Here is a 12,156-nt window from a genome sequence, read left to right as displayed (position 1 = left end):
AGTTTCTTATCCTGAATAGTTTAGCATCTAATTAGGAAGGAAACAAAAAGTGTGGTTGGGATCCAAACCACCAAGGCAATAAATGAGATTTGCACAAGGTTACGTGGTTACCTGTGGATTCTGAGCGTGTCTGAGTTGTGTATTCACCCCAAAATTGCTCTTTCTGTGTGTCCTGATCACCACATTGCCCTCACCCTCTGTCAGTTCAGAGGGTGAATGTCAATCTGCTGCTGAGTGTGTGGTTCAGTGTGAGACAGACTTTGTGCCTCATCCACAAAGTGAATTTCTGCAGCCCCTTGAGAGTTTAGCTCCAGCTGGACAGCAATAGCATCACTTACCTGAAGTAAGTCTCCTGCTCCTTTGTTTAAGGGAGTTTTTCTTTTAAGATTGACACAAAAGCTACTCCTTGCTCTTGCAGAGCATCTTCATTTCTTCCTCACAGGATTTTCAGGAAGGCCTAAGCAAAGCGCAGACTTTGACCTTTTTTTTTTTGCTTTATTTTTTTTTTCCCCTAAATCTTTCACTGTTGGCATAGCTCAGGAAAGGATTTTCCAGAGTGCTTAGGAACAGGAAGCATCCTTCAATTTTGGAACCAGGGCATAGAGTAACACAGAATAACCTCAGATACCCACCCTGTGAGCCTGGCATGCCTGAGCTTCTCTGGACTCCTGTACTTAGTGTTCCCTCTTAGGACTGTGCTTTCCAGATTTCTTTTTTTGTTTTTTTAAACCATTTCTTTGAAACAGCTCACAGAAATATAGTTACTTCCTTGCTGGATCAGGCAAAATATCTGGCTCCTGTCTCGTGCTTCCAATCCTAGCCAACACCTGTGTTCAATTACTCCTCCTTTGGAGGAATATTTCCTTTCTTTGGCAATGTGAGTGTTACTGGTCCTTTTCACCCTTTCCATCCTGATGCAGTTACATTCCTGTTGTCTGCCAGCCTTTGCCTCAGCTGGTTTTTAATTTGCCTTTGTTTTGTTTTCTATTTAGAGCAACATAAACCACAGGTAGATTCTTGCGTGAGGAGATCAGAAGTTTTAATGGCAGATGCTTTACTCCTGACAACCTTTAATGGGACACTTTATTTTACAGGGCAGAAAACCCATGTAACAAATCTGTAATTACAAATCTGTAATTATTGACCATATAACTGGCTGGTAAGTAACCTGTAATGACAAGGTTATTACATGGATATTTCTATCTTCTAAAATACTTTCCAGAAGATCTCTCTTAAAAAATTGCATGTTACAGGATGGTGGTGATTTGATGAGCAAGGCAACTTCAGGTGTTGCCTTCTCTCTGGGATGTGTAGTTGCTGTGTGAGCACTGGATCTTGGCAGTGGCACTGCAGAGTGTGCACACAGATGTACATGCCCTGTAAAATAGTGATGTCCACTCTTTCCCCCTGCATCCCTGCACTTTCAGAAACTCTGCGTTCCTCTCCCACAGCTGCCAGTGGGAAAAAGCAAGCAGCAAAGTCAAAAGAAGAGTTAGCTCAGGAAAAGAAGAAAGAACTAGAAAAACGGTTACAGGATGTCAGTGGGCAGCTAAACAACAACAAGAAGCCTGCAAAGAAAGGTAATAGCTTTGGGTTTATGTGAAAGCAGCACCCCAGAAGTGGACAGACTTTATCACAGGGTCAAAGCCTCTGCCTTGGGTTTGTCTCTGTGACAGAAACCCTCAGAGAGTCCCCAGTGAGCTATGGTGTGGGGCTGCTTTGGTCCCTGGCCACGTGGAAACTCCTGGGTGATAAATGGGAGCTGTCTGGGAGGAAATTCCTCCTTCAGAGAGAGGAGGATCTTCCCTGTGTTAACCTGGTGTGCAGCCTGCACCACAGAGCTTCTAACACATGGGGTTAAAAAATCCCAAACCCCCACACAGCTCAAGATGCTCCAGAAAGTTCCCCCAGTACAAGCAAAGCTTCCACAGGGGAGCTTTCCTGTGCTCCTCAGAGGTGACAGTGCCCCACAGGAGAGCTCCTTTGTGCATCCCAAACTTCCAGTCCCTACCCTGTGGGTCATACTGGGGACAAAGGCAACCCTTCTGTGTTTCAGTTCCTTGCAAGTAACCACATCCCTGCCTTGTTGCCCACAGAGAAATCCAGCTCCACTCCCTCCGGAGGCCCCTCCCGGCTCAGCAGCAGCAGCTCCTCCGAGTCCGGGAGCAGCAGCTCCAGCGGCTCCAGCTCGGACAGCAGCGACTCGGAATGAGCTCGGACACTCGGACACAACCCCCAAACGGACACCCCCTCCTCCCTCCCCTGCTCTGCAGTGTCCCCTCCCCTCCTCAACCCTCTGCTCTTGGGCCATGGTGGTCAGGTTTTATCCCCTCTCTCTTTTCTCTGACTTTTTTTTATATTTTATTTTTTAACTCAGTGTTACAAAAAGGTATCTTCCATTTTTTTGGGGGAGGGGAGGGGGCTCTCTTTTAATAGGTCAAAGAGTGTGTGTGTGTGACTAGACTTTATGACAAATAGTTCCCTTTGCATAAAGTCTCTAAAATTTACATTTATCTGGAGAAAATTGGTCGAAAATGGAAGAACTTTGAGCTCTTAGCAGGAGATAAATAGAAAATTCTGCAAGGTTTGTAGTACATTTCCCTCCCAGCCCTTCCCTTTCCCCAGAATATTCTCTTTTAATAAGCCTGCCTGGCTCACACAAGGTAAAAACCATCTTTTTTTAAAGAAATCTCTGTAAAATGGTACTGTATCTGAAAGATGTTAGCTTTTGAACTAGTTTGGTGTATTTGTTATTAGCACTAGTATTCTTAATCTCCAAGTCTACAGTGTGATGAAAATGTCAGATGCTATCATCTTTTTACATAAAAACAAAAAAAAAAAAATGCAAAAAAATTCTCATATACTATGAATTGCTAACATGCTTTTTTTTAATCTTGGTAGAGGCATAGGCACCTGTTCAGGAAGGTCTTGAAGCATGAATTTAACTTTAAAGCACACGAGCAATACAAGTGGTTGCGTTTCTTGGTTTTCCACTCAAAAGCTTCACTTTTCCTGGGGATTCTTTGGGAAGAAGGGAGCAAGGGACACACTCACGTTTCTTGGGAATGTTATTTTTACTATTAAATAGATAATTTCCAGGAAATGGGCGCTGTCTATGAAAGTTTTCATGGAATTGACGAGAGGTTTTTTTGGTTTTTTTGGCTGGAAGTTGTCAGCTGGAGCCTGGAGTGATCCCTGCAGTGACCAGGACAAGTCATGTGCCCATTACTGGGCACATCTTGGGGATTTTCTCCAAGACAAACACTTCAGTCTGGGCTTAAAATAAAGCAGCACTTGAGCTCCAGCTGAGGCTGAGCTGGCAGGGGAAGTGGAGAGGGATTTTGTGTGTGTTTGGGCTTTTTGCTTTTGAGTTTGCTTTGGTTTTCTCCCTTCTCCTCATCATTCTGGTAGTGAGCTCCTAGAAAGGGGATGCTCCTCCTGTGTCAGGCAGGGTTCAACTTCCAGGCACTGCAATCTTTTACCTCAATGAAAAGAAGAAAGAGGGGAGGGAGAAGGAAAAAAAAAAAGCTAATTTTTTTTAAAGCTTGCTATTTTTTTCAGTCCAGCCTAACATTTTGACCTGCACTGCTGCAATACACCCTGGTTTTAGTGTCCCTAATTTCATGTATATACCATGACTTTATTTATTAAACACCATTGGTCATTTAAAATGTAATAAAACCTAACAAAAGCAAAGCTGGGGTTCTGCAGGCCAGCAGACTGGCAGACTTTTAATGAGGTCTGAACCAGATGAAAAAAAAAACAAAAAACAAAAACAACCAACAACAAAGCAAATAAAAATTCACTACTTTATTTATATACCTTGGACTTTCTACCTACAGGTGCTACAGTCCAGTCTGGTGTGTATCTGGTGCTCTGTCATGTTTGGTGTGTTCATTTTTAGATTTCTTTTTTTTCCTCTTCTTTTCACCCCAGACCCCTTTTTTCCTGTTTTGTACAGATTTTGGAGACATACACTTCAATACACTTTATTATCTCAGTGGTCTCTTTTTTTTCCCCCCCTCTTTTTTTTTTTTTAATAGAAAAATGGGGGGGTTTTATCCTTTTCTAATGCAATTTTAGGAAAACACCAGTTCTATAATTATATCAAATTTGTATTCTGAGGGGCAGAAGTTTCATTGTAAATTCTTTTGATTGTAAAGAAAAAAAAAATATACAGAGTTTAACAAAAAGTTCTGTCTTTCCATCTCCAGCACCAGCCCCTAAAACTGCCTCTCTCTTTTGGGGTAGCCCTAAAATTCACCTTCCTGTGCTCTCCCAGTGGTGCAAATTGCTCCAGATTTTATTTTCCCTGCAGGTGAGTGGCCCTGGAGGCTCCTGAAGGCCAGTGCATGATTTCCTTTGCACCCTCAGCCTCAGGAGCTCTGGGGTTGGGAGATGCTGTGCTGGGCTCTGGGAATCACTGCCTGTTTCAGCATTCCAAGGTTTGCACTTCCAGCTGCATCCATGCTCAGTGCCAGTCACCCACTGCCCATCAGACAAGGGTGATCTGCTGGACACTTGAGCATCTGCCTCTCAAAATCTGCTGGAGACCAGAGATTCTTTCCCACAGCATTTGGAAGAAAAAAAATCTGATTTTTACTGAAATTCATGATTTTTCTGTTCTATTAACAATGGAGTTCAGTTCTGATTTTTTTCCCTTACAAAACCTTCCCCCAGACATATCCCTGGTAATATATTTCCAGAATTTACTATGAGGAAATGTAATATTTACCTAATTAAGAGCTTGGATTTCTTTTTAATGGGGTTGCATTTCACCTGAGTTTCTCCTGTTGCCTGTCACTTGAATCATCAAAACCAAGGAATATTTTGAGGAACAATTGCAACCAATTCACTGCCATGGCATTTGGATAAACAAACTCCCAGTTTTCCCTTCCTGGGACCTTTTCCTGTGTGCTTGACCCTGAGCTGTGGTGGTGGCTTCCGTGGGGAGGACAAACTGGAGGTGACAGCATCACTGCCACAAAAAAAACTGGGAATTTCAGCTCCACCACCATCCTCTGACATCAGGAACAGCCCCTGGAACATACAGACATCCCTCAAGGCACCACGGGGCTGTCCCACCAAAATGAGTTGGGAAATTTGGAGCCGGAGGGTTGAGAACCACGTGTGAAGTGATGGGCAAAGGCCTGGCCTGAGGCTGGCTCAGCACTGGAGGAGGATCCCTGTTTGAGCTGGAGAAGAATCCCAGCCTGGGCATTTTCAAGGAAAACAACCTGCCAAGGCCACCACAGAATGAGAGGAACCTTCTGCACATCTTTGATCCACCAGCTGCAACTTGGGCTTCCACTTACTGGGAACCTTTGCATGGAAAGCGAGGTGTTCCCAACAAAATGGAGCAAGGAGAAATCCATTTTGGCATGACTGAGGGAAGAATTTGGTGACTCCTCACTTCCAAATGTTGTCCTTATATTTTTCCATTCCCAGCTTATTTATAGTGCTTGTTATCCCCACCATGTCCATGGGGGTGCCTCTTGTACATCCTGAGTTTCTCCAGGAAAGAAAAGATGTTTCCAGTCCAGAGTAAGTAGCAGCAGTCCTAAATGAGTTGGGAACTGAACCAACAGAGCATTTATTTAACTGGGTTTTATTGCATGACACGTCAGTCCAGATGTCACAAAATAACTTGGAAACAATCAAACACACAACGTTTGAAAGAACATTTTTAAACTTAAGAATAAAAAAAGAAAAAAAAAAAAATTAAAATTTTTATGGTAGAATTTTTCTTGAATGAACAAAGTTTAACTTTGTTTTCCAGGGGAAACTTCACTGAAATCAGTATGATTTCATATGTATGCATACACACAGAGTTTTATTGAAACTGCTTTTTCGGATGAATTCCTGTTTTGACAAAATATCTGACCAGACCTTTCTCAATCAACCAGCATTACTGCACCTTTTAAAAACTTTGTGAACCTTTTCTCTGATTGTAAACTCAGCCTGTCTCGTGGCTCAGTGGGACCAGAGGGAGATCCCCATCCCAGCGACCGAAGGAATCTCTCGGCTCTCTGCACACCAACTGTGTCGTCTACACAACAAAATCATTTCAATTTTTGTACTGACGTGGTTTGAAGCTTGCCTGCCCCCAGGGTCTGTAAGTGTAGGAGTGATCGTTCATGGCTGTGTCACTGCTGGGAGGGTGGTGACCCCAAAGCACACACAAAATGTCATTTCTGTGTGTGGAAATGCACAGCTGAGTTCCCCCTGAGCTCTCTTCCCTGTTCTCTAGGTGGTGGAAACAGACTGCAGTTACCTAACCCAGTTCTTTCTCTGCTTTGGGGACTTGTAGACCAGTTTTTAATTTTGGCTTTTTTTCCTTGTTTTGAAAGGAATGATTTTATTTTTTTAAAGCTAGGGTTGGAGCTGAGGGGAAGGGATTGGGGCATGACAAAGACAAACCACAATCTTTTTAGTACTGGATTTTAAATTCTCAGTCTCTTCTAAACCATGAGCAGTTACCACTAGGGCTAACTGTGGGCAGGCTCTGCATCAGTAAAGAGAAATTTAGGATTCCTTACACAGCAGCATTATCTTGCTTGAGCTGCATTTTGTAAAGAAAATGGTATTTGCATATCTTTTTAAAATGTCATTTTTAAAAAAATAAATTAAACCACCAGCTAGGATTTGACACAGGACACTTAGAACACTGCCCTGATACTGGCATAACCAATCCAGAAAGATCTGTTGCTGTATTTTTTGTTTTGTTATTTTGGTTTTTTTTTTTAATATTTAAAAAGAAAAAAAAAGAAATTGTTACTTTTCTGTATGATGTGCATGCAAATTTACCGTAACTCTTTTTCTTAAAACTTTTTAGTGCCATTTCTAGTATATTCCCGTAAATGTCAGTTATTGAAAAGAAATGAGTCAATGTAAGTAGTTTAGCTTGTTTATTGCAAATTGCTGGCCTCAAACAAAATAGAATTAAAAAAAAAAAAAAAAAAAAAAGAGTTAGAAAGTAATCTTTGATGTTACTGGTAATCACAGACCCTGGTGCTGGGGCATTCATTTTGTTTTCATAATAAAAAGAAAAATTGTTTGGTGTGTGCGGTTTGATCCCATGTTTTCCCCTCCCCTCATCTTTTCCAGGTGTGGCACTCAAACCTGGACTGAGCAGTGCCAGGAGCCCAACATCAGGATATTGAATCCTAGTGCCACGAGTCCTGGAATAATTTGGAAGTTGTTTTGGGAACAGCACACCCAAAGGGCCGACTGCCTTCAGAGTAGGGGCAGCCCCTGGCATAAAACTGCTTTAAATCCTCTTTTTTGGGGTGAGGGAAATTCAGCTGCTCCCATGTCCCAGAGCAGCCAAGGAAGGGCTTGAACTCTTCTCAGTATCCAACAGTCTGCAGGGGCTTAAATTCAGTGGGAATTGCTCCTGGTTGAGGTAAGTTGGGCTGAAGGGAGATGAGATTTCACCCAGGTTTGCTGCTGAAGCCACCAGGACAAGCAGAGGAACTTTGTCACCTGCTCCAGCAGCCAGGGCTGGCTCTGGGAGCTCAGGGTGACCTGGAGGGCCCAGCTTGGAAAGGGGGGGCCTAGAGCAGCTGGTCCCTGTGCCAGCAGAGTCCTGGCATTGCTGTGTGGGGGCCAGGATCTATTTTGGTAATGGGGGAGGGTTTGGGTTGGTTTTGCTGTTTGGTTTGTGTCAGGTGGGGTTACTGCAGCCAGGGTTAATCTTTCCCTAACCCTGTTCCTGCTCACTGCCTTTCCAAGCCAGCATCTCCAAGGCTTCAGCAAACCTCTTCCACTCTGCTCCTGTACCAGTGACACTCCCACAGGGCTGTTCAACCTAAACAATCTCCTGTGAGGCAAGTGAGGATGTTTCTTTAGCGTTGACAGGTGAGTTATTTCTAGGGACAGCAAAAAGAGCTTTTTCTGCAGGCTGGGAGGAGGTTGAGGACATACAGGACATGATTGAGGTTCAAATCTCACTGGTCATGCCTTGAATCCTGGGGCCAGGTGTGTGAGAGGGGCTGGAATGAGGCCAGAGAAGGGAGCAGAGCTGGGGAAGGCTCTGGAAAGTCTGTCCCGTGAGGAGCTGAGCTGCTGAGGGGACTCAGGTGTGAGGTGGGGTTTGGTGTCTGCCAGGACAGGAGGGAACAGCCTCAAGCTGCATCAGGGGTGGTTCAGGTTGGACATGAGGAGCAATTCCTTTGTGGAAAGGGTTGTCGGGCATTGGCAGGGGCTGCCCAGGGAGGTTTGGAGTTCCCCTCCCTGGAGGTGTCCAAGGAAGGCCTGGACGTGGCACTCGGTGCTCTGGTGACAAAGTGGGGATTGGTCACAGGCTGGATGTGAGAATCTCCGAGGTCTTTTCCAGTTTAATTCCCGGATTCAGTGTGACATCTTGAGGCTTTCCTTACCCTGAGAGTGCTGCTGGCCTTGGGGAGCTGGAGGAGCCTCCCCTGCAGCTCCCAGTGCAGAGGTGTGGCTTGGGAGCCCCACCAGTAACTGAGGGAATTCCTCCCTCCCAAGTGGGGAATGCCAGAAGCTGTCACCTGTGCCAGAGGACATGCAGGGGAAGAAGAGCCACTCACAGAGCTGCATTCAAATCATTTTAATGCACTTTATCAAAGAGGCTACAACAGTGTTTAAACAAGTGCATCACACAGCTGGCTCACAGCCACAGCAGCCACTCCACAACCCTGCTGTGACCAGTGACATACAGAAATGGAAAACTACAGTCACATTCACAGAGATGGAAGGACAACTCATCCTCTTCTTCCTGCACTGTCACATCCAGCCTCCATCCTGAAAGAATTTATGCACATTCTTACGGGTTTAGTCTCGTATAGTCCAATTAACACTCTGCAAAATAACTGAATTTTGGTTTACCAGCCACGTTAACAAAAAGAGACTGATTATACCCAAAATAAGCATCTTCCTTACTGAAATTCAAAAGAAAATAAGTGTTGGATTTCTTTTTTCTATAAGAAAAGAAAACGAACAGCTGGTTTGGGGATGTGCTGTTCCTTAAACTCCCAGAGTTCACGTGCTCCCCAGGGCTGGCCTGGAACCCACCTCTCCTGCTTCTCCAGGTGTATCCACCTGCAGTTCCCAGGGGAGCTCTGGGCACAGCCTCCTGCCTGTTTGAACAAATAATCTCCTGTTCACTCAGCCAAGACCTGGAGGCCCAGGTGGGTCACACATCCCTGGCAATGCTCCCCCGGCACCTTCCCGAGCCTCGCTGGGTTTGTGAATCTCATTGAGCGCTTTCACCCGGCTGAAAAACATTTATTCACTGAATTGTTTCTCCTCCAGAGCTGGTCCTGACAAAACCAAGAGGGTTATTTGTGTGCAGAGCAGTGCAAAGCAGCGAGGTCCAGCAGGTTTAAATCTATGAGCGCACACACACAAGGTATCAAACACCAACACATGCAGAAATAGTGCTTTTAAAAAACAACGAGCTGCCTATTGTTTGCAGTGCTATGGAGCAGGGCTGAGTACACCAAACCTCTATGATTTCACTCTAGAATAGGTGTGTTCTGCTCACTACAATGAGTTCAGCAAGGTTGAGTGTCTGTGTGTTCGTTGTAGCATTTCACCCACACGGGAGAGGAGGAAGAGATTTTTCAATGTATTTTAAAAAAAAAAATTAAGTAAAGTGCTTGAAAAAAATGCAAGGGAGCTTTTAGATAAATAGAACAGAAGTAATGACTGTGCCTAATAATAGGCAGGTAAATAATCCATCCTGAAGCTGACATCAAATACTGATTTGCCTGGAGCTAAGCCTGTGCCCAGGCACTGCTGGGTTGGACACATGGCCTAGGCAGGACAGAAAGGGCAGAACCCTGAAGAAGAACTTCGATGCTGAACCCTGGGCACATCATTTGCACCCCTGGAAGTGATAGTTTTGTTTTTAACAAAGATTCAGGTGCTTGCTGGGCTGAGTTTCTCACTGTGATTTTGCCTTGAGCAAGTCAGGATTCAGCAGAAACTTAAACCTGAAAGCAGCAGCCTCTATGCCCAAGCAAGGCCATGTTTTTCCCTCCTAAAACCCTCCAGTCAATCAAAACAATCCCAGACACAACTTCTAAAATACATGCACCAAACCTACAATCCAACCTGAACTAGAAGTCAAACCCTTCCAAGCTACTGCATGCATTAAAACTTGAAGGCAAAGCAAACTCCAGTGGCCTCTCTCCTTCTGTACCCCGTCTCAGGAGCGGGTCTGTGCTGTGTAGGAGTTTCCTTGTGCCCTTTAGGATATGTCTGTATTTACAGGGGTTTCTTGCTGTTGCTTTCCTGGGCCTGTCCCTCCCTTTCAGGTGCTTCACTGGAGGATCTGTTCCTGAAGCTGGGCCAGGGATCTGCCTGAAAGGAGTCAGCTCCCCTGGCTCCACAACTCCTGTTATTTCCATGATCCCGCACTGTGGGGTCAGAGAAGGCCCTTTGCTTTGTGTGAAACTCCAGCACACCTTCCCTACCAGGTGTTTTGAAGGCTCAGATTAAATTCTCAACACATTCTCTCCCTGTTCCCACAATAAACCTCTCCATTCCCTAGCTGGAAGAGACGACATCAGAGCAGCAATCAAAGGAAGACAGGGCAAACAGAACAAGAACGGCCAGATGGTTTTGGAGATAAACTTCTTAAAACCACAGCCTTGATGGGAAGAGATCTGTACTTGCCTCTGTCCCACCAGCATTCCCAGAGCTCTGGAAATGCACCAGGACTGGCCAGGAAGGGTGGCTGGGGCCAGTGCCCAAGTGTCAGTGGGTGTTTCTCAGGGCACACGAGCCACTTACAAGCAACACATGGTCCAGCACAGCCCCTGCCAGGATGCTGGGCAGCAACAGGCTTGAGAGCTCCCCAGCAAGAGGTTTGTTGTACACACTCAGTGCCATGCAGAATGGGAGTCCATAAGCAGCAAAATCAAACAGAAACAATCAAACTTCAGCCTTTCCCAGCCCCTCCTGGGAACGCTGCTTCCTGTGAAGGGCTGGGAGAGGGTGGTGCACACCCACCTCCCCCAGCTCTGCTTCCTCTCCACGCGTGAATTCCTGTGGGGAATTACATAATAGCACAAAACTTGGACTGCCCCGTGTCCCTGGAGACATCCAGCTTGTTTTTGTCCCGCACCAGGATGGCTTCGTTGCCGTACTGCGAGTACCACATGCTCCTGCTGCGGCTCAGGTAGGTGTTGGGGGGAGCCGACTCCAGTTTCTGCTGCTGCTGCTGCCAGATGAGCAGAGAGGTGTCCCTGTACCTCAGGCGGGCGTAGCCCTCGGACAAGGCTTTCTCGGGCAGGGGCACCCTCCCGTTCATCACCGTGTCACTCATCTGCCCGAGGAGAGCTCCACCAACAGGAGCTCCTTCCCGGCAATTCCGAAATAAACCCCGCTGGGCCTGGCCAGGTCGACGGCTGCTGCTCGGAGCTCAAGGGAGAACATCCCAGGGGACAGCTCTTGGGATCCACGAGCTGCTGGCACCACTCAGGACAGGGAGCAGGGCCCTAAAATCACAGCAGGCAGCTTGGCCTTGCTTAAAAACCACGGCAGGACTTCTGAGAGCTTATCCAGCGGTGCTACTGCTGCGCGTTCCAGGCTGGCAAGGGCCCACACGTGCCGTTTGTTGACAGCGCATGAAGCATCTCCAGGGCTGCGAGCGGCGGATCTGCGGCCAGGCAGGACAGGCTGAGCGGGTCTGGAGGAGCCCAGTTCCCTGGAGAAGGGAGCCAGAAGGCGTGGGGAGGTCAGAGGCCGGAGTTCAGGGTGCCCAGGCCCGAGCATGGGCTCGGCCGGGAGGCCGGCACGTCACGCGCCCAGGGATGCAGGGATGGAGAAGATGCTGCCCGGCCCTGCCGGTGGTACCCGAGCGGGGAGGGGGGCCCGGCCCCTCCCGGCGGCACCCGCGGGGCACGGCAGGGTCACCCCACGGGCTGGCAGCGGGGATCCCCGCCCTGCCCGTCCCCCTTTCCGTGTCCCCCCATCCCGCCCGCCCCCCGACCCTTCCAGCGGCACCGCGCACCCTCCGCGGCCCCCGCGGCCCCCGGGCCTGTCCTCCCCGAGCGGGGATCCCGCACCGCCCTTCCCACGCCTCCCCCCGAGCTTCCCCTGACCCCCCGCTCGCTGCCCCAGCCCCACCGTGCTGCGAGCCCGGCCCGGCCCGGCCCGGCTCCGCTGGGCTCGGCGGCGGCT

At 47.3% G+C, this 12,156-nt stretch overlaps 2 protein-coding genes across 8 annotated transcripts in view; one reads left to right on the top strand and one right to left on the bottom strand.

Annotated features, from left to right (window-relative positions):
• BRD3 (bromodomain containing 3) overlaps positions 1-4,000 on the top strand; it is a 41,545-nt gene extending 37,545 nt beyond the window's left edge. For all 7 annotated transcript variants that reach the window (XM_086858735.1, XM_086858741.1, XM_086858738.1 and 4 more), the window contains 2 exons: positions 1,452-1,580; positions 2,097-4,000. In XM_086858735.1, the coding sequence (XP_086714861.1) occupies positions 1,452-1,580; positions 2,097-2,212 (245 nt within the window). In that variant the 3' untranslated portion in view covers positions 2,213-4,000. The remainder of the gene's footprint in view (positions 1-1,451; positions 1,581-2,096) is intronic.
• Positions 4,001-10,907: 6,907 nt separating this feature from the next.
• On the bottom strand, positions 10,908-11,435 carry BRD3OS (BRD3 opposite strand). The gene has a single exon (XM_086858746.1). The coding sequence runs from the start codon at positions 11,297-11,299 to the stop codon at positions 11,030-11,032; it is 270 nt and encodes an 89-aa protein (XP_086714872.1). The 5' UTR covers positions 11,300-11,435; the 3' UTR covers positions 10,908-11,029.
• Positions 11,436-12,156: the final 721 nt, after the last annotated feature.

The sequence above is a fragment of the Cyanistes caeruleus genome, chromosome 20 (assembly GCF_971803275.1).
Source record: "Cyanistes caeruleus chromosome 20, bCyaCae1.hap1.1, whole genome shotgun sequence".
NCBI lineage: Eukaryota > Metazoa > Chordata > Aves > Passeriformes > Paridae > Cyanistes > Cyanistes caeruleus.
This window is presented reverse-complemented; position numbering and strand designations above follow the sequence as displayed.

What these genes read in the sequence shown, in the direction of transcription:
- BRD3OS (XM_086858746.1), bottom strand. Translation starts at nt 11,299, where the DNA reads ATGAGTGACACGGTGATGAACGGGAGGGTGCCCCTGCCCGAGAAAGCC.